Source organism: Beauveria bassiana (assembly GCF_000280675.1).
Source record: "Beauveria bassiana ARSEF 2860 unplaced genomic scaffold BBA_S00003, whole genome shotgun sequence".
NCBI classification, from domain to species: Eukaryota; Fungi; Ascomycota; class Sordariomycetes; order Hypocreales; family Cordycipitaceae; genus Beauveria; species Beauveria bassiana.
The window spans coordinates 107,697-130,618 of NW_007930838.1; the positions used below are offsets into that span (position 1 = coordinate 107,697).

The 22,922-nt window shown below is 54.7% G+C and overlaps 8 protein-coding genes across 8 annotated transcripts; 3 read left to right on the top strand and 5 right to left on the bottom strand.

The window, feature by feature from the left end:
• Nucleotides 1-831: 831 nt before the first annotated feature.
• BBA_01272 (vacuolar protein sorting-associated protein 74) lies at nt 832-2,149 on the bottom strand (the record flags this gene model as incomplete). The annotated part of the gene is made up of 4 exons (XM_008596369.1): nt 832-921; nt 992-1,443; nt 1,517-1,763; nt 1,877-2,149. The coding sequence occupies 4 exons, from the start codon at nt 2,147-2,149 to the stop codon at nt 832-834; spliced, it is 1,062 nt and encodes a 353-aa protein (XP_008594591.1).
• Nucleotides 2,150-3,148: 999 nt separating this feature from the next.
• BBA_01273 (uncharacterized protein) lies at nt 3,149-4,183 on the bottom strand (the record flags this gene model as incomplete). The annotated part of the gene is made up of 1 exon (XM_008596370.1): nt 3,149-4,183. One exon carries the CDS (start codon nt 4,181-4,183, stop codon nt 3,149-3,151), a length of 1,035 nt encoding a protein of 344 aa, XP_008594592.1.
• Nucleotides 4,184-4,610: 427 nt separating this feature from the next.
• BBA_01274 (translation initiation factor IF-2) lies at nt 4,611-7,562 on the top strand (the record flags this gene model as incomplete). The annotated part of the gene is made up of 2 exons (XM_008596371.1): nt 4,611-7,350; nt 7,411-7,562. 2 exons carry the CDS (start codon nt 4,611-4,613, stop codon nt 7,560-7,562), a joined length of 2,892 nt encoding a protein of 963 aa, XP_008594593.1.
• Nucleotides 7,563-7,817: 255 nt separating this feature from the next.
• Nucleotides 7,818-9,035, bottom strand: BBA_01275 (DUF367 domain-containing protein; the record flags this gene model as incomplete). Its single annotated transcript, XM_008596372.1, has 1 exon — nt 7,818-9,035. One exon carries the CDS (start codon nt 9,033-9,035, stop codon nt 7,818-7,820), a length of 1,218 nt encoding a protein of 405 aa, XP_008594594.1.
• A 619-nt stretch (nt 9,036-9,654) lies between these two features.
• On the top strand, nt 9,655-11,789 carry BBA_01276 (VHS domain-containing protein; the record flags this gene model as incomplete). Its single annotated transcript, XM_008596373.1, has 4 exons — nt 9,655-10,200; nt 10,260-10,944; nt 10,997-11,484; nt 11,577-11,789. The coding sequence occupies 4 exons, from the start codon at nt 9,655-9,657 to the stop codon at nt 11,787-11,789; spliced, it is 1,932 nt and encodes a 643-aa protein (XP_008594595.1).
• Nucleotides 11,790-12,539: 750 nt separating this feature from the next.
• Nucleotides 12,540-14,323, bottom strand: BBA_01277 (histone promoter control 2; the record flags this gene model as incomplete). The annotated part of the gene is made up of 2 exons (XM_008596374.1): nt 12,540-12,801; nt 12,855-14,323. The coding sequence occupies 2 exons, from the start codon at nt 14,321-14,323 to the stop codon at nt 12,540-12,542; spliced, it is 1,731 nt and encodes a 576-aa protein (XP_008594596.1).
• A 4,391-nt stretch (nt 14,324-18,714) lies between these two features.
• On the top strand, nt 18,715-19,549 carry BBA_01278 (pyridoxamine 5'-phosphate oxidase; the record flags this gene model as incomplete). Its single annotated transcript, XM_008596375.1, has 2 exons — nt 18,715-19,325; nt 19,381-19,549. 2 exons carry the CDS (start codon nt 18,715-18,717, stop codon nt 19,547-19,549), a joined length of 780 nt encoding a protein of 259 aa, XP_008594597.1.
• A 1,079-nt stretch (nt 19,550-20,628) lies between these two features.
• Nucleotides 20,629-22,712, bottom strand: BBA_01279 (eukaryotic translation initiation factor eIF2A; the record flags this gene model as incomplete). Its single annotated transcript, XM_008596376.1, has 2 exons — nt 20,629-22,074; nt 22,125-22,712. The coding sequence occupies 2 exons, from the start codon at nt 22,710-22,712 to the stop codon at nt 20,629-20,631; spliced, it is 2,034 nt and encodes a 677-aa protein (XP_008594598.1).
• Nucleotides 22,713-22,922: the final 210 nt, after the last annotated feature.

The following is a 22,922-nucleotide window of genomic DNA, read 5'->3' on the forward strand; positions in this document are numbered from 1 at the left end:
CGGAATCTACAAGGTTTAGTGGAAATAGGAAGAAAATAGAAAAGTCAAATCTACACAAGACGCTGCATGTCCAGAACGATTGTACTCTGATACCACTGGTTTGCTTTATTGCCCTGTCTTGCAGAAGCACAGGTGTGGCAGGATTTGACATGAACCTTTACACCCAAATCTGAACAAGAGAATGCAAGCAAGCACGCAAGCACGCAAGCACGCAAGCAATATTGAGAAGCAGAAGAGAAACCATCAGAAATAATGGATGCTGACTATGCCTCGTATCTGTTAAAAAACCACTTGTCTAAAGAAATCTCCCCATACCCGTCCTCCTCCAATACCTCATACAAACCACAAAAGTACACTTCACGTGCTTTTGCCACAGGATACCAGGACGGAGAGACGCAACAGCAAAAGAAGAACAAACGAACAAAAGCGGCGGACAATGAAATCAATATAAAAAAAGAAATAGGTCCAAAACCTAGCCAGAATGTAGAGTGCTTTGAGAAACTCGGATGAGAAAGATGCAGAGTTTGGGGTGGTCGTGGTGAGAATTAAGAGTGAGTATATAAGTAGGTAGAGCCAAGTTTCATCTGTTTTTCTTTTTGCGCCAGTCGGCTTTCTATCACCCCAGCCTCTTTCCTTGTTTCAAAGAGAAAAAGGCAGAGAATGAAGATTGATGCGCCGAGGTTTCTTCGTTGTTTTGTTATATCCATGGCACGCAAAAACAAACCCTACAGCCCTTTCTGCCGAGAGACTCTACTTGGAGGAGGGTTTCTCAAATTGATCGTCGCGGGAGGAGTCAATGTCTTGTTCGTCGTCGTGGGAGGCATCAATGGTCTACAAAAGCGAGTCGAGACGGGTGAAAACGCTCAAGCACGCGGCCACAACCTCCAGTTGCAGTTCTCTGTCCTTGGCCTTGCTCATCTCCTATTGCATACCGTTAGCATGTGTCCACCCACATCAAAACCCCATTTGTCTGTCTCAGAAGCCATCATACCTCGCCAATAACTTGCGGCAGGTTGGCGCCGATGCCGTTGGTCGTCGCCTTCTTGCCAAAGGGCCATTGGCTGTAATCTGCGAGCAGCTCGTCCGTCTGGGCAAACGCACGCTCGCGGGCCTCGTGGCCGAGCGTCGACAGCGCATTCTCTAGGACATTGGCGGCGTAGGCGGCGCACACCATGCAGATGGTGCGCAGGTAGCGGAGCTCGAGGCTCTCGGGCAAGAATTGGCTGTCGCCGAGCACGACGGTGCGCTGCGTCAGGACGTTGCGCACGCGGCGGCGCAGCTCCTCCTTGGCGCCGCCGTCGGCAACGGGGTGCGTGGCCATGTCGAAGAGCAAAAAGTTGCGCTTCTCGGTGCGTAAGATGCCCTTATCGACGAGGCCCTTGGCCAGGCGTTCGCGGACCTGCTTAAGCTGGTATCCAATCTTCATCAAATTCCACGTCTCGCCTGTTCGTGTCAGAAACAAAGTTAGCCTTGCCGATAATGGGGTACTGAAGAAAGAAGCGAAGAGCAGTCGTACCACTCATCAGGTCAATCCACGAGCTGACGCTCATCTTTTCACTCTGCTTCATCATCTTAAGGGCCTCGTCGAGGAGGACCTCACCCGTCAGAGTATCGTCTATCACTTCAATGTTGCGATCAGCGGGGGGGAAGCGTCGTCGCGAGGGGTCCTTTTCCATGCTGATGCGCCCGCGAAATGCCAGCTCTAGGACGATGCATCCTCGCAGCGCATAGGAAATGTTGTCGTTCCAGAAGGAGAGGTAGCCCTGCGAAATTGACGGATTAGAGGCGCGCGATTCCGACTGGGGTCGGGGAAAGGGTGGCCGAGTGCTGCCGCGCCGCAACTCGGCCCAGAGTTTGGTCTGCCGAGAGTCCTTACCTGCTTGTCCTTGAGTCCGAGCAGGAGAATCTCCTCCATCATGGTCAGCTTCGGCTGCTTGCTGCGCTCGGCGCTTTCGCTCATATCTCGGGGATCAAAGGCAATCTTGTGGCCGTTCTCGCCGCTTTCGTAGCTCGTCTCGGGGCCATTATCCTTGACGTTGTAGGACGAATTAGTCCTGGAGGCGGCGTTGCTGCCCTCGCCGCCGTCGTTGGCGACCGGAGTGCCAGCACCGCCAGCGCCGCGGCGTCTCGTGAGGCCTGAGCTGGACATTTCCGCGGTCTGGAAAGCAACAAGGTAGCGGGTTGCTGATGGGTGTGAGGGGGGATAATGGAATAATGCGGTGTCGAGTGTGGCTCGGCTGTCGAAGTGTGCGTCTGCCGTTCTTTTTTTTTTTTTTGGTTCTCTTGGTTGTTGAGGAAGCGGGACGGCGCCAGGGACCTCGAACTGAAGATGGCTTACGCGGAAGGGGACTGGCGGCCGGTATAGTGGCTACGTGGTAAGGTCGTGCACGGCCGAAAAGGATGACGGAGACGGGAGGAGGGACTCGAGGGATGGGCGACGGCGCACAGTTTGATGGCGATGTTTTTTTTTGGACGAGCAGTTGTGGTCAGAGGTTTCGAGAGCCCTGGGCAAGCAGAGTGAGGCTGGTGAGTAGCGGCGAGGACGAAGGACCAAGGTACTCCGTAAGGATAATAGCAGGAAAAAGATCAAAAAGGGTTGGCCAACTTGGTTTGGTTTAAGGCTTTGCCGGCGCGTGTCGTGGCTGGCTTTGGTGGGTTTGAATGGAGGGGCCTTGGGGCCATCCAGGGGCTTTCTCCAGTCACAATTGCTGGGGGTGCCTTGAAATGAATTGATTGCTTTGCATTCCTTCTTTTTAAAAAAATTGTTCTCTTCTTACCTCGTAATTTGCAATCGGTTTGGACCCTCTTGGAAAAAATGTCAGATGTCGCGCGGCCGTTTTATGGCAAACCTCGGCGACTCTTGCCCCGTACCAATATATTCCCTTATCACCAAGTTAGGTACCTATCAATATCAAGGCAGGGCTTCGGCTACCCCTAGGCCTAGGTACCAAATAGTTAAGAACCCCGATTGCTACTTTTCATCTCGTACAGCAACCGGGCTGCGGCCAGATCCTCCCCAAAACACGCCTGTTCCGCAAATTTAGATTAATGACGGGTCACGTCATGGTCATGGCATATGCATATTGTATAGCCATCCCCCGCTTAGCCGCTGGTCTGTGTTGTCTAATGTAGCTGTCTGCCACACTCTTCAGTCCAGCTTGTCGAGATCCTCGCCAACCGTGTCCTTCCACAGCTTGTCAAAGTCGACGCCTTGTCCCTCAAACAGCTCGCGAATCTTCTTTGCAGCCACCTCTTGCTTCTCAGGCCCAAAGCCACCCGGCTGCGTTGCCTCAAATTGGACAATTTCGACCCAGCGGTAAAACAGATCCTCTTTGCCCATGGCCGACAGAGCATCGCGAAACCCAAAAACTTGCCGTCGCTTCTCCTCCTCCTCGGTCGAAGCCCCCAGCTTCAGGTCGTACCTCAGCCACCCATAGTCTTGGTGGTGTACCAGAACCGCGTTCCTAAACACATCCAGCGCCGCCTCCTTCTTGTCCACCATCCTGTGCGCCCTCACCATCAGCTTCCAGTCCAGGTCCCAGTTGTTGTTCATTAAGAGATAGCCCGTTTTTTGCTCCTGCAGCATCGGGGCCGTCGCCTGCGCCACGTAGCCCGTAAAAATCCGGTTCGAATCTCGCTCCTCAATGACGTCGCCCAAAACTGCCTGCCAGTCTCGGCTGCGGCGCACGTAAATTTCCTTCTCCCGGAACCCGACTGCCCATCGCCACTTGACCGGGCTGCCATGTGTCTGCCCGGCAACAAATTCCACAGGCCACGGCCACACAAAGATGAAGAGCATGAGGTCAATGAACATGCTGAATCCGCGCTTGCCAATCTCCCAGCCCAGATCCGACCACGTCGACGTCGTTTGACCCGGAAAGCTGGAAGGGTGCTGAACCATTGCCTTTACCAGGATGGTAAAGTAGTACGGCAGTATATAGTACATTCGGAAGACAAAGGCAGCCGCGACAGCAATATTCATGAGGACCGGAACGACAAAGATTTTGCGCTTGAACTCAGCCGGCTTTCCGTCAATGTGTGCAACGTAGACGTGCTTCTTCGAAAGTCCCTTTGTGAATGGCTCAAGCACTTCGGGCACTTTTTGGAACGGATCTGGGGGCTCGCCATCCCTCCGCGCGCTAGTAGACGCTGTTAACTTGGCTGAACGCTTTTTTGGAGGCATGGCGAACGAATGATTGATGTGTCGTAGAAAGGTGCAATGGCAACGTTGGCTGTGAGAAACGGGGCAGATGCAAAGAGTCCAGTTCACCTTGCAGCTGCAGCAATGGAGCTGGCTCGAGTAATGCGGCAGGAAAGTCTAAAGCCGATTGTCAATTCGAGATTCGATTATTTGAACATCTTTTGATTTGAATCAATCAAAAGGTTGCAGCTTACAAACTACGAACAGCATTGAGGACCATTGACCCCCTTCCGGACTATCCCTGCCCCCGAGCTAGAAAAACTCCACAGGCCTTCCAATGTTATTTCGGCCCTACCTACCTAGGTACCTAAGCTGCTAAGTAAATATTTAGCTAACAAGCTGCATTATCGCATTCTGCTTTGTGCATCTGCGAGCACCTACAACGCCGTCAATCTGCGTCATCTCCATTATGCTGAGGGCGCATGCGTGGCAGGCAAGCAGACCGGCCGACCTCTTTGATATTGCTAGGCTAAAATTACAGCAGCGACGCCCATTTGTGTGCACAGTATGCCGACATGGCCGCTCTGTCGCCCAAATTATACCAAGCACAGCAAAGGGTGTGGGCATTTCCAAAGGTGTCGCATCGCCACATACCACAAGATTGGTGAGCACACGGCTCTTTTCGACCTCGACCCCTCACAGAAATGACGCCAAACCGGCCTTTCCCGGCGCTTTTGCCGGCGCCGCTGGTAAATTCGGCGCTTTCGCATCCAAAGCGAAGCCCGCTGCAACGTCGGGGCTACTTCCACACGAACTTGCAGCGCGCAAAACAGCCACAGTAGAGTCAGCAAAATCTACTACATCAACTAGCAATACCGGACAAGCGAGATCTCGGCCAGCCCAAAAATCTCGGTTCGCAGACGCCGCCAGAGACGAAAGGACATCAAAATCCAAGTCTGTCCTTGCCGACATCTTTCGATCCGACCGCCAGCCGCAAGATCCGGTCACCGCGACTTCTTGGTCCCCCAAGAATCGAAAAGGGCACGGAAACGACGCCAGCAAAAAACATGGCGACTCCAATATCTGGGATGAGCTCACAAAAAAGAAGAAAGACCCTGTGGCGCATGGTAAAGGGGCCTCAAAGTCAAGGCTGCTGAAGACGGCTTCAGGAAAGAACTCTGAAGATTCGTGGGCCGACTTGGACACCCAAGAGTCACCGGAAGCGCAGGCCAGTCGGAATGCGCAAAGGCGACAAATATCCAAGAAGACGCACAGTCACCCATCGCACGTCGGTGACGACCTGGATCCCAATGGTATTTTGACGGACTCGACAAATCCGAAAAAGTTGAAGTTTAACGAGGCGTTACCGAGCAAGGACGGTAAAAAATCAAAAAAACCAAAGCGCCAGGGAGGCAGCCGAATCAACGCTGAAGAGGATTGGGAAGACGACGCTGATTATTGGGAGGACCTTCAACAGCGTAAAAAATCAAAGGAAGCACGCAAAGCCGCAAAAGCCAAGACACCTGATGCGTTACCCATCTTTCTTCCAGAGTACATCAGTGCCACTGACCTGGCACAATCTCTGAAACAGCCTATATCTCAGTTCATGGCCGACATGGAGGAGATGGGCTTTGAAAACGTTACAGGCGACACCGTCATGACCGGTGAGACGGCTGCACTTGTTGCTATGGAGTATGGCTTCGAACCTACAGTCGACAACGGTTCTCGGCGAGACTTGCAGCCGGCGCCAGCCCCCGAAGATGTGTCTTCTTTGCCTTCGCGACCTCCTGTTGTGACCATCATGGGCCATGTCGACCACGGCAAGACGACCCTGCTCGACTATCTGCGCAAGTCCTCCGTGGCTGCGCAAGAGCACGGCGGTATCACACAGCACATCGGTGCATTTATTGTCAGCATGTCCAATAGCAAGCAAATCACATTTCTCGACACACCGGGCCACGCGGCCTTCTTGTCTATGCGTCAGCGTGGCGCCAATGTCACTGACATTGTCGTTCTCGTGGTGGCGGCCGACGACAGCGTCAAGCCGCAAACTCTCGAGGCCCTCAAGCACGCAAGAGCATCCAAGGTGCCTATTATCGTGGCCATTAACAAGGTTGACAAGGAAGACGCTCGCATTGATCAAGTCAAGGCCGACTTGTCGCGCCACGGTGTCGAGATTGAAGACTATGGCGGTGACGTGCAGGTTGTATGCGTCAGCGGCAAAACCGGCCAGGGTATGAACGAGCTCGAGGAAAACATCATCACACTATCAGAGGTTCTCGATGTCCGTGCCGAACCCGATGGCATGGCAGACGGCTGGATTCTAGAGTCTAGTGTCAAGGCAAACGGCAAAGCCGCCACGGTCCTCGTCAAGCGCGGCACCCTGCGTGTGGGTGATCACATCGTCGCGGGCAAGACATGGGCGCGCATCCGTCTGCTGCGCAATGAAGCCGGCGCGGAAATCTCCGAAGCTCCCCCCGGCACCCCCGTCGAGATTTTCGGCTGGCGCGAGTTGCCAGCGGCGGGTGAAATGGTGCTGCAAGCGCCCGACGAGGGCAAGGCTAAGACGGCCGTCGAATACCGTGTGGAGATGGCGGACCGCGAGGCCAACTCAGCCAACATTGCGGAGCAGGAGCAGCGGCAGCGCGAAAAGGCGGCCGCCGACGCCCTGGCTGCTGAGCGCGCCGGCCTTGGTGACGATGCGGACGGAGACGCGCGGCCCGCGGAACCCGGCGTGATGACGCAGAGTTTCATCGTCAAGGCCGATGTGGCGGGCTCCGTTGAGGCCGTTGTCGGCAGCATCCTGGAGCAGGGCAACCACGAGGTGCGCTCCAAAGTGCTGCGGTCATCAGCGGGCCAGGTCACTGAGTACGACGTGGACCTGGCGGCGGCGTCGGGTAGTCTCATTGTCAACTTCAACACGGCGGTACCGCCGCACATCAAGCAGCGCGCCGACGACGCAGGCGTGCGCATCATGGACCACACCGTTATCTACCACGTCGTCGACGACGTGCGCGCCGCGCTCGGTGACCTCCTCCCTCCTCTCGTCACGCAGCGCGTGCACGCCGAGGCCGACATTTTGCAGGTGTTTTCCATCAACGTCACGCGTCGCGTGGTGCGCAACATTGCGGGGTGTAAAGTGCGTAATGGCTCGCTGAAGAAGGGCAGCAAGGTCAAGGTCCTGCGCAAGGGTGAGGTTATCTACGATGGTACGTCTCTTATTTTCTCACTCTGGATTCATTAGCTAAAATTATTTTCTTGTTTTGCAGGTACGATTGACACAATCAAGCACGGCAAAAAGGATGTGCAGGAGATGGGCAAGGGCACAGAGTGCGGCATCGGTCTGGACGGCTTTGAAGAGTTTCAAGAGGATGACCAGCTACAGACGTACGAAGTCCTCTCGGAGAAGCGCCAGTTGTAGAGGGCGGGCATGTATCATATGTAAAACACTGTAAAAAGAAGGCGCAGAGTATTTGTAGCGGGATATCATGGATGTATTATAGACTTTCATCTGCCAATGCCATCTCTCATGAATACCGAGACTGCATTGCTTCAATCACATTGACTCATAATAGCTTTCATTTGCTAATGCTCTGGTGGCCATGGCCGCGGAAAACACAATGCACCTCATCCCGTAATGGGGGTGACAGGCTCTTCATGTGCCTGCCATTCCTCACTACCAGCGAGACGGCGCCGACACGACATTCGACGAAAACGTCCTGCTTGTAATGGCCGCCTGCGCCCTCTCCTTTTCCAGCTTCGACAGGCCGATCCTATCCGTCACGGGCGTCGCATCAATGATATTGTCAAACTCGTCATCACTGGCTACTTCTTCGTCGCCGCCGTCGCCATTGTCCGAGTCGGGCTCGACGCTGTGCTCGGTCAGCTTCTGCTGCGGATGCGCTATCCTCGCCGGCTTGGCCTTGCGGTCCTCTTCTTCCTCCTTGTCGTTTTGCGTATTGACAAAGGTCTTGGAGGCCAGCACCTTGCGGCGAATCTCTTCCATGACCAAGTCGTCGTCGCTGTCGTCGGAAATGGCAAACGGATCCTTGTCATCTTCCTCCCCCTGTATCTCCAGCGGGCGCTTTCCTAGATATATCCCGTCTACACTCCCTTGTTCCACCTCTTCATCATCCTCCACCTCCTCATCCTCATCCTCGTCGTCGGAAGGATCCAGCCGCCGATGATTCGTGTTGCCGCTCGCCCATACATCATCCCCCATCTCTCTACTCTCCGTATACTCTCGCTCCAGCTGCGCCATCCACTCCTCCTCGGCCCTCTTGACGCTCGCCGCATCCGTACACGCCGCATACTTGTCCAGGAGCGCTTTGTTAATCTCCAAAAACGACGGCCCGTACGAAAATGACTCGAGAACCTGCTCTGCCCACTCGGCATGCCCGCAAATGTAGAAAGCCGCCGCCAGCGCCTCGGCGCAGTTGAGCCGCCACGGCTTCCCGTAGTTGACCGTGTTGGCCGCCACGAGATACGGCAGCAACCGCTCGCACTTGCCGCCGACTTTGCCCCACGGCACCTCTTTTGTGCGCGCCCATGAGCACTCGACGACGGCCGCGCCAAATTGGTCTATGAGTGCGCTGTCGTCGGGCGACACCACCTGCTTGCCGTTGGGCGTGATGATGACGCCGTTGTGCCGCTGGCCCACGTGTAGTTCCCGCATCAGGCCCAGACGCATCAGCTTCTTGCCCGAGCACCGCTTCGGGTCGCAGTGGCCCAGGTCCCAGCACGCCGCCTTGAAGGGGGGTCTGGCGCGCGTGCTGCCGCCGCGCTCATCCTCGCCGTTCGCTGGTCTGTCGTCGCGGGGTCGTGACGAGCCGCCGCCACGACCGCCGCCGAATTTCTTGCCGCGCCCGGCAAAGTCTTTTTTGTGTCGCACCATGACTGCTCTGATTTAAACAGGGGCTCTTTTCCACTGAATTGAGCAGGTAATACGTTCTTGTTGTGAATGATGTGCAAGGTCGGGCAACTTTTTGGATGGCAGTTGCGAAAATCGTCTAGCCCCGCCGTTCACCCCACCTTGATATAGGCGCCTCTGTTGGTGTGGATGGCGAAGCGCAGCTGATGTCAAGGTGAGAGGAAGAGTTCAATCTTGGATTCTGTAGAAATCTATGTAATGTGTAGGATATATAGATTTGCCGACTTATTCTCTCTCTTTTTTTTTTTTTTAACAACTTCGCTCCCAAAAGTACCCCGGCCTGCGGCTCTGCGCGCCACCGCCCCAGCCTGCGTGGGTGTCCACAAGGAGGGGAGCCTCCAGGCGAGCTAGAATCTCGGCTCGTCATCATCATCGAACTGCGAAGGGGGTTATCGGGGAATTTAACGGCCGCTTCTCTACATTGCCGCGCATCGACCGCCCTTGGGTCATCTCTCTACACCTCATATTCTTTCACCGTTCTAGCCGACAGCGAGCGCCAGCGTGACCCGACACCCCTGTCCACGACCTCCCTCCTTGCCCTCTCCTCGATCCGCACATCACCACCAGACAAACCCCGCACACGATGGAGGCCGCCTCTGCGCGTGCGGCAGCTCGCGACCGCTGGGGCGAGTACGGCGGCCGGACGCCGTCGCAGCTGGAGCGCTACATCCACTCGGCGTGCAGCCCGGACAACTACGAACCCAACCTAGCGCTCAACCTCGAGATCTCGGACCTGGTCAACCAGAAGAAGGGCGCCGCACCGCGCGAAGCTGCCACCGCCATTGTCAACTTTGTCAACCACCGCAACCCCAACGTCGCCCTGCTCGCTCTCGCCCTACTCGATATTTGCGTCAAGAACTGCGGCTACCCCTTTCACCTGCAAATCAGCACCAAGGAGTTCCTCAATGAGCTCGTCCGCCGCTTCCCCGAGCGCCCGCCGCTGCGCGCCACGCGGGTTCAGGCCAAGATTCTCGAGGCCATTGAGGAGTGGCGCATAACCATTTGCGAGACGAGCCGCTACAAGGATGACTTGGGCTTCATTCGGGACATGCACCGGCTGCTGAGCTACAAGGGCTACATGTTTCCCGAAATTCGACGCGAGGATGCCGCGGTGCTAAATCCAAGTGATGTTTGTTGTCCATTCTTGCTCCAGCCATTTCCTTTTGTCTCATGCTTATCATTCGTCAGAACCTCAAATCCGCCGAAGAAATGGAAGAAGAGGACCGCGAGGCCCAGTCCGCCAAGCTGCAGGAGCTTATCCGCCGCGGCACCCCCGCCGATCTACAGGAAGCCAATCGCCTGATGAAGATTATGGCTGGCTATGATACGCGTTCCAAGACCGACTACCGCGCCAAGGCCGCCGAGGACGTGTCCAAGATCCAGGCCAAGGCGCGTCTCCTCGAGGAGCGCCTGGAAGCGTTCCGGCCCGGCGACAAGATGACCGACGGCGACGTTTTCAGCGAGCTCGCCTCGGCGCTGCAGAGCGCGCAGCCCAAGATTCAGAAGATGTGCGAGGAGGAGTCGGACGATCACGAGGCTGTCGCCAAGCTGCTTGATATCAACGACAGCATACACCGCACCGTCGAGCGCTACAAGCTCATGAAGAAGGGCGACCTCGAGGGCGCCGCCAAGGTGGCCGCCGGCGGGCCCGCGCCCTCGCAGACGGCGACGGTAGCCGCCGGACCGGCGGGTGAGCTCTCGCTGATTGACTTTGACGCCGACGCAGCCGAGGCCAACGGCAGCAGCTCGGCGCAGCCCGGTGGCGCAGCTACGCAGGGCATCGAGAACGACCTCCTCGGACTGGACATTGGTGGGAGCTCCGGCAACTTTGGTCAGGGCGGCAGCATTGCGCTTGGGTTTGGCGCCAATCAGAGTACGTATCCCAACTTGCGAACATTACGTCTTCCGTAACTAACCAGCTTCAGATATCCCCGGCCCTGCGCTGCTCTCCTCATTAACAGACAACAGCACCGCCAGCACCAACAACACTACCATGCCCGCCTCGAGCAGCAACCTCAGCAACCAGTTCATGTCATTTGCGTCCCCATCCGCATCGCAGTCTACCACACCCAACCCCACCGCCCCCGCCATCGCCGCCCCCCCTCCTCCATCTGCCTCTGATCCCTTTGCGGCCTTCATGTCGCAGTCCAGCAACAGCAGCGCCGCCGGCAAGCAACCCGCTGCCGCTGAAGACGACGAGTGGAACTTTTCCTCTGCGCTGCCCGAAACGTCCACAGCGCAGCAGCAGCTGCCGCGCGAGCACCGGGGCATCATCACTGACGGCAGCATCCGCGCCGAGTTTCTCGCCAACCGCGCAACAGCGTCGTCATCCGCGATTGACATGGTGTTTTCATTTTCGAACAATACGGCGCAGCCCGTCTCGGAGCTACATTTCCAGCTCGCCGTAACAAAAGTATGCCGCTCCTCTTCCTACTATTTCTTGTAGAGAAGAATAGAAGACAGAACTGGATCGGGAAAGAAGGAAGCTAATATTAAAACAAACAGGGCTACGAACTCAAACTTAAACCTCAAACGGGCCGTGACCTCGCCCCCAAACAGAGCAAAGGCATCACGCAGCACGTCGCCATTCATCACGCTGGCGGCGGGGCGTCGTCGCAAAGGGTCGAATCGGCCAAGCTGCGATGGCGGGCGGCCTACAAGGTGGGCGGCGAGCAAAAGGCAGAGACGGGAGAGATTTCTGAGTTTAGCATTGCGTGAGGGGGAATAATGAATGAAGGAGGTTGCTGCCAGGTGCTTTTTTAGATATGTTCTCGTTATGTGTATTCAAGATGGTGGATCAAAATATTGGCTGCAAATATTTGTTTCTTGCGTCTTATTTCTGAGGGAAGGAAGAAGACTCGAGCATCTCATTTCACTCCATCTCACAAACTCACTCGCTCCGTCCCAAGAAATTCACACTGCAGTGATGAGCAATCATTACAAGAGTCACATATATGGGGAAATTAGAGTTTGTATTATGATAAAAGTAGAACATGTCGAGCCATGCATCAACGCCAAACCTGCACAGAAGCATTCGGCTCTAGTACCACAACCTCTCTCATTTACCAGATCAATCAACCTCCATGCTCGTCTCACAAGTTCGCAGCAACAGACAAAAGATAGCGGGCGACGAGCCCACTAGCAGCAATCGTACAAAGAGTACTGAAGCAAAAAAGAACAAAAACCGCAGCCGTAGCGAGACAACAAACAGAAACCATGACCTACAACAACATAGTAAACTCCGTCAGCCGTAGATATGGATTGCGGCGGTCATGAGAGAAAATGGCATGATATCGACCGAAACTCCCTTTCCCTTTCCCTAATCTCACGCTCTGGTAAAGGTGAAACGACTGATCAAGCCCAACGCAATGATGAAATAAAGGAGAGAAACTCCAACAGATGCAAAATGACTCCTCAGGAATGCAAAATAATACACAGTTCCTCGCGTTACAGTGTCCGACAACCCACTTAAACGCCAAGCTGAATCGGCGCCGGGTTAGGCACAACATAGTTGCTCGTTGGCGTTCTGGGAACTTGGGCCATGGAATCGCGCTCCGCCTTTTCCTTTTCGCGCAGCAGCCTCTCGGCCTTTGAGATCCGCGGCTTGCGGACTATGCCACCGCGAGACCCCGGCCCGCCGCCCCGACCGGTGCCGGCGCCGCGCGTCGCGCCTCCACGTCCACCACGGCTGCCACGACCGCCGCGGCCACGTCGAACAGGACCTTCAGTACTGTAAAGTGGTTAGTTCGTATTCGTAAAAGATGGTGAAGATTAGAAACATACCCAGCTGGGGGCTTCTCAACCTCGGGCACCAGCGGCCCCGAGTAGACGAAGAATCCGTCACGACTGGCGGCGGCCTGCGCCTCCCAGAGCATCTCTGAGTCGTCTACAAACTCATCGTCGACATCGTACTGATCCTCCTTGAAATTACGCTTCTTCTTGGTGGGCTTGGGCTGGTTGTCAGTGCCGCTGGCGCCAGCGACCTCGGGGTTGCTACCCTCGCCGTCGGACAGGTCCACGGACATTTCGTCTCCAGATTCTCTACCCGATTCGATCCTTTCAAGGTTGGCCGCAGCTGCGGCAATACGCGCTTTGCGATCTCGGTTGGCCGCCAGGCGGGGGTGCAGAGCGTCCCAGCCATAGCGGTCTTCTGCGAGTCGCAAGAAGTTGACATATTTGTTTGTCTCGCCGTGGACGATGGGGATGCTCAAAACAATAGTGGGCACATCAGCCTCCTCGCCTGGTTTGGCTTTACCAAAGTCGAGGATGGAGCGGCCATCTCCTTCAGTTCCAAGTTCGTCCATGTCTGTTCTGGGTGTGGATGCGCCAGTGTGCTTGGGTGACACTTTCCTTACGGGACCGTTGGCGATCGTTGTGAAGTTCGACGGGTTGACGACGGGCCGAGGCACATCGAGGGCGTCTGACTTTTCTGGAGCCGGACGAGCAGCAAATGGCCGAGGCGGTTGATTTGAGGGAGAAGCCTGCAAGGGTCTATCGTCCGATAGACGGGACGCAGGGTACCCGTTGTGCGAGTTAGAAGGCGACATGTTGGGAGCGGCGGGCTCCAGCAGACTGGCAATGGATGGAGATTTATTGGCGTTGGCGAGCGCTCTGGGGGAGCCCGAGGCGGGAGAGTATGGATTATGGGAGGGCGCATCGCGCGCAGGTCCCGAGATGCCCCGGATCGGATCATAGCTCTGGCCGCTGGTGCGAACAGGTACAGAGACAGCAGGTGGCGGATCGTCGTTGAGAATCTTCTGCATGGAACTGGGATAGCCTTCGCGCTTGGGCATCTTGGGCGAGGAACGAGCTTGCGTGGGAGAAGTTTGCAGGAAGCTGTGGGAGGTAGAGTTTGGTGAAGCGGCTGTGTGGGCGGGGGCTCGTGATACGTCGGAGTCATCCTGTTCCGTATCGGTGAGGGCAACCTTGCGCTTGCGCTGGATGAGCGGTGCATCAGATTCGCGCGGTTTCCTGGGCCGCTTCGTCTTGACCTCGGCATCCGTCTTGGGCTTGACATTGGCGCCGGGTTTGCGGCCGGGCTTTTTGCGCGGGACGCCAGCAGCCGTGAGCTGCACCCACTTGCCGTCAATCAAGTCATACTTCTTCTCCTGGAGCTTGCCGCCTACCATGACGGTGGAAACCTGCCGCGTTGGGGTCGGCGACTCATTTGGTTGGGAGCCAGGCGGCTGGTATTGTTGAAATGTGGTTTGCTGAGTGCGACGCTGGTCGTTGCTAACGACAATTTCGTCCATTGTATTGGGCTTTATGCGTTTGTGTGCGAGAGTCGGTCAGGATCAATGTCTGGTAGGTTGATGTGTGGCGGTCGCACGAGGCAGTGCGACACGAGCGGAGAGCCACCGACGGCGAGGAAAGGAGAAGAACAGGAGGGTTGAAAAAGAAGTATCGTCGTCGAAATTAGTCACACATGTAAAGGAGATCCAGACGAAAATGCAATGAACGAATGAGCGGTAGCTGGCGCTGGCCGCGTCGAAGTGCAGCTTGGACGAATGAGTGGCCTATCTGGATTGGCTGCAGCAGGGTTGCGTTGCTGTGCGGCCCAGTGTGGGTGGACGCGGCGCGGGCGAGGCGAGGGACGAGCCGTGATTGGCTGGGCAAGAATGACGCCTGGAGAAGGTGGGTCCAACGTAACAGTCGTGCTTGGGAATAGCCTCACTTGACCAGCAGCGACAGGCGCCAACGCCGAAAGAATCGCGAATAAACAGACGCGAAAAAAACGGCAAAGACGCGGTGATGGCGTCAATCCGAAGCGAGAAAATTATAGAGCAGGTGCTCAGGCACAAAAAGATGTGCTCAAATCGACGAATCGGATGGCGCGATGAATCGAAATAGATAAAATCGAAAAATCGATTGCAGCAATTTTGTGCTGATTTTTCTGCAGTGATGTGGTCGATGTGTAGGAGTAGAGAAGTGAGAAAGGGGGCGGGAATGGAACAGAAGGGGGGAAAGCGAGAAAGCGGATGGACGAGATGGGGCAAGTAAAAGGTCGGCTCTCTCTCTTTTTTTTTACTGGGCTCTACGGGCTTAGGGATGGTTACAATTGCTGGGACTTTTTTGCTGGATAATTGCTAGTTTGATAATAATATACGGGGGTGCCGTGGCGCTGAGCAAAGAGAAAGGGTAGTGGAATAAGAAGGAATCGTTGGGGTGGGATGGCAAGGCGGAATGAGAGAGGGGGGGGGGGGGGGCAAGAGAGGAACTGTTTAGACAGGAATAGGAAATACAACCAAGATACAGACACCAAACGAATAGACCCGCCAGACGGAACGCAAGATATACAAAGGTTGCAAGATGCAGGGTTGGCAAATCACCAGCGCAAACGGGTTGCGAGCCAGGTACCGACAGTCGAGGGCCTGTGCCAGAAATCAAGTATTTAGAAGGTAACTCGGAAGCCTTGGGCTAATGCCCATTGCCCAGTGTCAGGTGGCCTGGGGGGGCAGTCGGTATTTCAATTACGAAATGCGCCAGAGACAACAACGAGCCTATTTCTGCCGTGTGTGAGGGAAGCCCAAGTGAGAGAGAGGGAAAGAGTCGAGACGAAAAGCAGCCAAAAAGCACGGGGACGCACACAAAGCCTTTTTGAACGGGGGGGTGGGAGCGCCGCCCAGCCAGCAAGGGCGCCCCGCCGGCGCCGCTGCTCCCCAGGGGCCCAGGGAATAAATAGCCTAGCAATTCTTTATTTGGTTGTTTGGCAATTGGGCAGGCAGAACAAGCACGAGCTGGCCTGGGCGGGGAAAATGCAACCAACCGATGACCGACATGGAGGGGGGTGCCGTTAGTTCACCACCTACGATCGTCAGAGCACGGCACAGCCAGCACTATACAGCACGACATGCATTTTCGAAAAAAAATTCCTTGAGTCGTGTTCCATCTAAAATGCTTGCAACTTTACTCATCTCTTGATTCCATGACTATTCGTAGCCTCTTCCACCCACCAATACCTGTTTCGTCAACGAACCCCTCGCCACATGCCACACCACCCCCACCCCAGTCCCGGGTGGGACCCCCCGTTATCCTATCACTCTCCAGATAAGCGCGGCCACACGGCTTTCATCAGATACGCCTCGAACGTATAGTTAAAGAAAATTTGTGCGCAACTAATTCATTTCTGTCGGGGGAGAAGATTGAGATATTCGGAAAGCAGTGCTTGTATCCTCTAGAAATTGCACTCACTCGCCTATACCTTGGTAGATCTTTCTCACGCAAGCCCATCTACACCAAACTAGGCCCCAATCAGGTTTCTCTCCGTGTAACATCAATTCTTTGACTCGTCACACGCCGGCCACTATAACTGCTACTAAAATTCCCTTGACTTCCATTTCCGCTTTGAAAGCTCTATTTGGCTTTTCCTTTTCCATGGTTCCTACCTCGCTGCCTCGTATTGCCGCCTCACCTCTTCAGTCTCTACACGGCGGCGTTTGAGTATGTCCCCGTCGCTGCATGCGCCAATTTCGGCAGAGTAAAATATTGAATCTTCATCGCCTGCAACAAACACAGTGTGCGGTCTTTTTGTCCATCGTCAATTACCACAACTCAGATATATGCAAGTCAGGCTCCGTTCCCCAACCCCTCCCCGTTCGACTCTCACTCATGCAGCCATGCCCACCCAGCAGCCCACCCAGCCAGGCTCCGTCCCGTGTGAAATCTCGCCGCCAACAGATCGGCGCTAATGCAGGTGTGGCGGTGCACCCGCGTCTCAGGTTCACAAAAAGCTTATGACAACTTGCTCTTGCGATTTGGCCATTCTAGGAGATAATTTGCAGCGCGTGTAAATCCGATTCTGTAAAGCCGATTTTGAGGTCCTTTCATCGATCCTTTTATATAGTTGGAGTCTTTCTCTTCTTTTTTCGCGCCAACCCCCCTAGATTTAGCTTGTGTGTTGCCCGTCTCCTGTTCAAGCGGTCCGCAGCATTTAGCCCACATAGGCAGGTGAGCCGCTACATACCCTGCAGCCAACTGTTGTTTTCAATAGTTTTGTTTCACACGTGCTTCATCGCTTTGCATGCTTGGTACTGCGTGATGCCTGCTCGGTTGTTTCTTGTTGTCTGTTTTTTTTTTTTTCTCCAGCTGATGTCAATTCATCCATCCAACAGCCTGTGTTGCTCCGCTGGCACGTCTACGCAAATGTTTCGAAAGTTACACCAAAACGCTGCCCACAGAACATAGGGGCATCGACCGACAAGAAACAAGAGGTGATCAAGCCTTGGCACAATGCTTAAACACGAGCCAGCACACCATTTCTCGTACCATAACCTAGATGTTTTGCTGGCTGAAAGCATTACCAGATAATGAAACGACTGCCACCTTGTCCACAACAGGGTCCCGCTCGCATCAAAATGGGAAGAGTAACGACAACATGCGCAATTGCACATTGGCTGCCCGCAAGAGATTCCATGCTTGTACAGACAAGAGACTCAAGCAGCCTCAAGCAACAATAAACACATGCGCTACGCTAAAGCGAGTCTGCGTCTCGCCGTGATTTTAGCCGGCGCGCCCTCTCACAAGTGACTTCTCACTGCCTTGCCATAGTCGCAAGCGGGGTGTCTCAGTGTCTACGCAACATGCTTTCACTAGGTAACACTAGACAAAAAAAAAAGAACCGGACAAATGTACTACAGGTCGTGAGAGAGCAAAAAGAACCTGTCGACTACAGGCCGTAATCGGCGAGAGCAAAAAGATATTGTTTCGACAAGGGCAGGACTTGAACCTACGCGGGCGAACCCATGTGATTTCTAGTCACACTCCTTCTTCTTGGAGTTAGCAAACTTCATAGATAGTGGGGCAAATTCATTACTCACAACCACTCGGACACCTTGTCGGTATTTACTCGGATGAAGTGTTGGCGAGTTATTTAACTCTATCAACATTATCCACACTATTACCATTATGAGCCCCTTCGTTACCGGTGAGATGTATACGGGGTGTGTGGGCTTCACAACGGGCAAAACAGGGCAATTCTTGGACAGAGGAATGGGCTGCAGCTGCTGGAAAAGCTGTAAACACATCGGAGACAAGGTTCGTCGAAAACACCAGAAGTTACGAAAACCAGGCGCTAGCTTTTTTCTTTCTACTCTTTTACGCCATTCGCACGCTAATAAACTATTTGTTAAACTCTTGACGCCATAGCGGCGGCAAAAATGTACGCCGTCCGGAGACAGTTTCTACTGAAGTTGACTACTAAAAAAAAAAAACACTGAATTTCTCATGTCTCTGTGTATAGTCATTTGCATGTCTGTCATCTATATAGTCCCGGATTTGAACAATAAAGCGTTCAGCGGTCCATCGTCAAACTCGGACCGAGAATTGTGCTGGGAGCCGGCATGCCACATTTAATTCACCAGCACAAGCCTGCACATGGAAATAATTCGCAACCAATTCGCGCACACCTCGGCTACATGGAGAAAGCATATTGCCGTTAGCTCATTATTCATAAAGGTCGATCTGACGACGCAAAACCAGATGTCATCATTTCTCCCGAGTCGTTTGCATCATCAACGTCGCCATTACGTCACGGAGCATCACTCACAACTCGACTTATAAAGAAGCCTTTAGCAACAACTATCGTAAACCCCTATCTTCTTATTATCTCACTTTTTATAATAAACCGAGTCAATAAAAAAGAATCATGTCCTTTTCCAACACGTCCACCGGCGACGCGCCCGCCGACCCCTACACCAAGGCCAACGCCGACACCAAGGTCGACGGCCCGCAAAAGATCAAGGACTTTACCGACTTCATCACGACCAGCAAGTACGGCATGCTGACGACCCGTCAGGCCGGCTCCAGCCGCCTCGTATCGCGCAGCATGGCCCTCGCCGGCACCGAGAGCAACGGCATTGACCTCGTCTTCCAAATCAACACGGAGTCCGGCAAGACTGACGATATTGCCAGCGACCCCGACGTCAACGTGTCATTCCTCGACCCAAAGGGCTCGTGGGCGTCGGTTGCTGGCCGCGCGACCGTCGTCACGGACCGCGCCGAGGTACAAAAGTACTACAGCCCCGTCCTCAAGGCCTGGCTCGGCGACCTGGGCGACGGCGTGCACGACGGGTCGGAAAATGACCCCCGAATCGGGCTGATCAAGCTCCACGCAGAGACTATTACGCACAATGTGGCAGAGTACGGTGCGATCAAGACGGCGGCCAAGGTGACGGCGGCGGCTGTCAAGGGGAAGCCGGCCGAGGTCAACAGTTTGAGATATGTATCTGAAGACGAGCTGAAAGCTTGGAGGTCGCTGTAAGCATATAATCTCAGGATGGAAATCAAGTATAGTCTAGAATATACAATACAGTTATGAGTGTGTCCAGCTTTGTATGTCGAGCTTGCCATTCCGTTCGGAGTCCTCCAACGTTGGTCCCAAGGAAACCCTAGAATATCATGGCCTGGACCCCGAGAGTCAGGAACCCGCTAAACACAACCCGTGTGGACGACAATGCCCGCATTATACGTGCTTGGATTGAAGCAGAAGATGCGTCGCCCGTCGCGAACGCCGCCCAGCCCGAAAGATTCAGAAGCCCCGTAACTGGTCCACCAGCACGCCCGGGATAACGCGGTCCATCGCGTTAAGCACCGCGGGGAGGTACCCCGCCATCGCGGGGCCATGCTGCGCCGCTGCGCATACGTGGGTACGGTATCCGAGCAGATGGATATAAATAGGCCGATGAGGCGAGAGAAAGAAAGACGCGCAGAATGACAAACTTGACACCGCGGTAGAACCTTTCTGGTATCGGTGACGGGTTGTCGTGGCTGTCTGCGCCCGAGCACGACGACGGGAGGCAACGTCGGTCTTGGCGGACTCACTGTGCTTTTTTCTCTTCTTTCAGGACAAGATGAGAAGATTGTGATTCAAAAGCCATGGATCTATGAGTGGTTATATAAATCAACAAATTTGGGTTTCGACTTTGCATCAATCTTTCACAACGGCCGGACCAGGGCTGAGTCCAGCGGCTTACACGGACTCGGCCGCCACGATGCCCGGACTTGGTGAAACTGCCCACGTTTTCTCGGACCAGGCTTCACTTACGAGCCTTCGACTACGCGGAAAGCAAGGTGCGCGTCTCGACAAACTCAGACTTGAACCGTTTATCAACCCAAATCGCATCGATCAATTATTACAGTGAAAACCAAGAATTTGACAAGTGCACGGGATCAGATGACATGCCATGGGAAGCACTGTCCCGCTCATATCCTCTAGACAATGCACAACCGGACAACACCAAGCACTGAATTGCAACGTATAGGCTATTATTCATTTTGTCATCTGATCCCCTATACCCGCGTTTCCTGCGAGTCTATGCTACCTTTTTGCGGTCATCATCTAAATAGAGGTATCCACCCAATCCTTCTTTTGTACCATGTCCAGCAGCCGTTTGTTACATTCCCAATTGAGACGACGCTAATCATAGCTTTTTCTTCTTCCATACTCATATATCCAAGACTAGTCATTCCATTGATGCGCAAAACAGCGGCCAGCACCGCGTAAATGCACAGAGTAACGGCGATCTAGAACAACTTTTGTCTTTGCCAACAAATCTCGCCCTTAAGACTCGGCGCCCAAGCCTTGGAGCTCCTTGATCACAGCCGACTTGGTATGGATCTTCTTCATCTGCGTATCCTCCAGCTTCTCACCGCCAGCCAAGCGCATTTCCAAATCTTCAATGGCGCGGACCTTCTTCTGCAGACTGCGAATCTTCTTAGCATGGGGGTTAGCATCGGCGGCGCCAGCGTCCTGAGCGGGAGCCTGCTGAGCGGCGTTGCCACCGTTGCGCTGACCCTGGTTGGTGTTGCTACGGCTTCGGCTGTCGCCGTTGTTTCGAGAGCGACTGCGGTAGTGGCGGTCGTTACCACCAGCACCAGCACCACCACGTCTCTCGGGGCGGCCATCTTTGCCTTGTTGAGGAGGAGCCAAACTAGCGCCTCCGTTTGGCTCCGCTTCGAGTTTGGCCTCGCCCTGGTTGTTATTGTTCCTCTTGCTTCTCTTCTTTTTGCCCTTCTTGGCGGTGTCGCCCTCAACTGGCTCAGCACCAGGAACTGCGCGCGTAGGAGCGGAAGCAGACTCCGAAAGCTCGGCGCCGGGGACAGCACGACGGGCACGACCGAAACCATTGGGGCCGACATTTTGAGTGCCGTTGCTCACAACGTGAGCAGCACCACCCTCATCTTCACGCTTGAAGTGCAAAGGAGTAGCCAGACCGCGCGCACCAGGGGGGCGATAAGCACCGGCAGGCTTGCTCGGCGTCTTGACTGTCCCAAGATAGGTGGCGGCGGAGGCGTGGGGGGATGGCACAGTCGTGAGAGGGTCGCCTGGTGCGGCAGCCTCGGGTGCCTGCGGCCTCCAGACAACATTGTACAATTCAACCATATCTTCATTGTACATGAGACTGCCAGCGACATGCCACAGCTTGACACCATTTTCGACACGGAGTCTTGGCGACGTTGTAGCAGTCATGATGTATCGGCTGTCGGGGCTCCACTCGCAAACACTGGGGTTGCCGCTCTCAATGGTGCACACCTTTCGGTAGTCCTTTTCGAGATCGTAGACGTCAATCTGACCAGCAAGGTTTCCAAAGCCAGCCACCAGAACGAAACGGCCCGTGGGAGAAAAGGTGATTGTGTTGCGAGGGCTCAGAGGAAACGAGTGGGTTGCGACAGCCCGATCATTGAAAATAGTGGCCTTGGCAGGCATGAATCCGTAGACGACACCAAACTCGCGAGAGTTGGGCGACCACGAGACATCATGGATGGGACCTTCCTTATCCAGCGAGACGCGAGCATCGAACGCACCGTTTGTGCTCAAGAGATAGAGGGTCGTCTCGCCGTAGTAGCTCTTACCAGAGCGGTCGACATCGGTCTGGGCCAGAACGAGGATGCTGGAACCGCGCTTGTTCCATTTCAGCTGGACCTTGTCGCCCTTGAAAAACGTCTTCTGAGAGATGGGGGCGTTGAACTGGGGGACGTTGAAAACGCGGACCGAGGCAGGTTGACCCTGCAATTTGTTAGCATCGAGGTAGAGACTTCATCTTCAAAAAGGCTTACCTTGCGCTCAGGGGTAAAGACCGCGACAGCATGGTTCTTGCTTCCGGGAGCGAGAGCGAAGTTAGCGGCTCCCTCCACGCGAAGCTTGTTCCAAACAGTGACGAGATCGTGTGTCTCGTAGAATTGCACCTCGTTGGTGACGAGGCGGGCACAGTACTTTTCGTCGGCAGTGTACTGGAGATTCCAGCCACCCTGCTGCTTCTGGACGAAGCGACCAATGGGTTGCTTATCGGCGGCAGCAACACCCTCCTCGACTGTGCGCCAAATCTTCAAGTTCTTGGTGGCATCGCCGTTTTCATCCTTGGCAGGGCGCTCCCAGGTGATGAGGAAGGTGCCCTGGGGCGAGAAGCCGAGCTCGTAGACGTTGAGGATGGGCAGAGTAAGAATGGTGACGCCTGTAGAGGCGTCAATGACACTGACAGCCTCGGGTGAAGCCCAGCCAAAGTAGCGGCCACACGGGGAGTAGGCACAGCAGCGAAGGTTGCCCTCGGGCTTGGTCAAGCCAGGAAGGGGTTCGTAGGCAGGGGCGGCGTCAAAGACACCAATGTGCTTGAGGGTCCGGTAGGCAAACTGCAATGATGAAGCCATGGCTAGTCAAAGTCACAGAATCTCAAGATATCGATGCAGTAAGACGGAATTGTGTGGCAGGGTGCAAATGTTCTGGCGCGTGATGCTGCAGGGGCGTTGCTAGGTGGATTGGCACGGCAATGCAGTGTCACAAGGATGTCAATGGCGCAGAGGTGACTGCAGGATGTGCGTATATCGAGTGAAATCGGATCCGTCGCTTATAGGTATCGG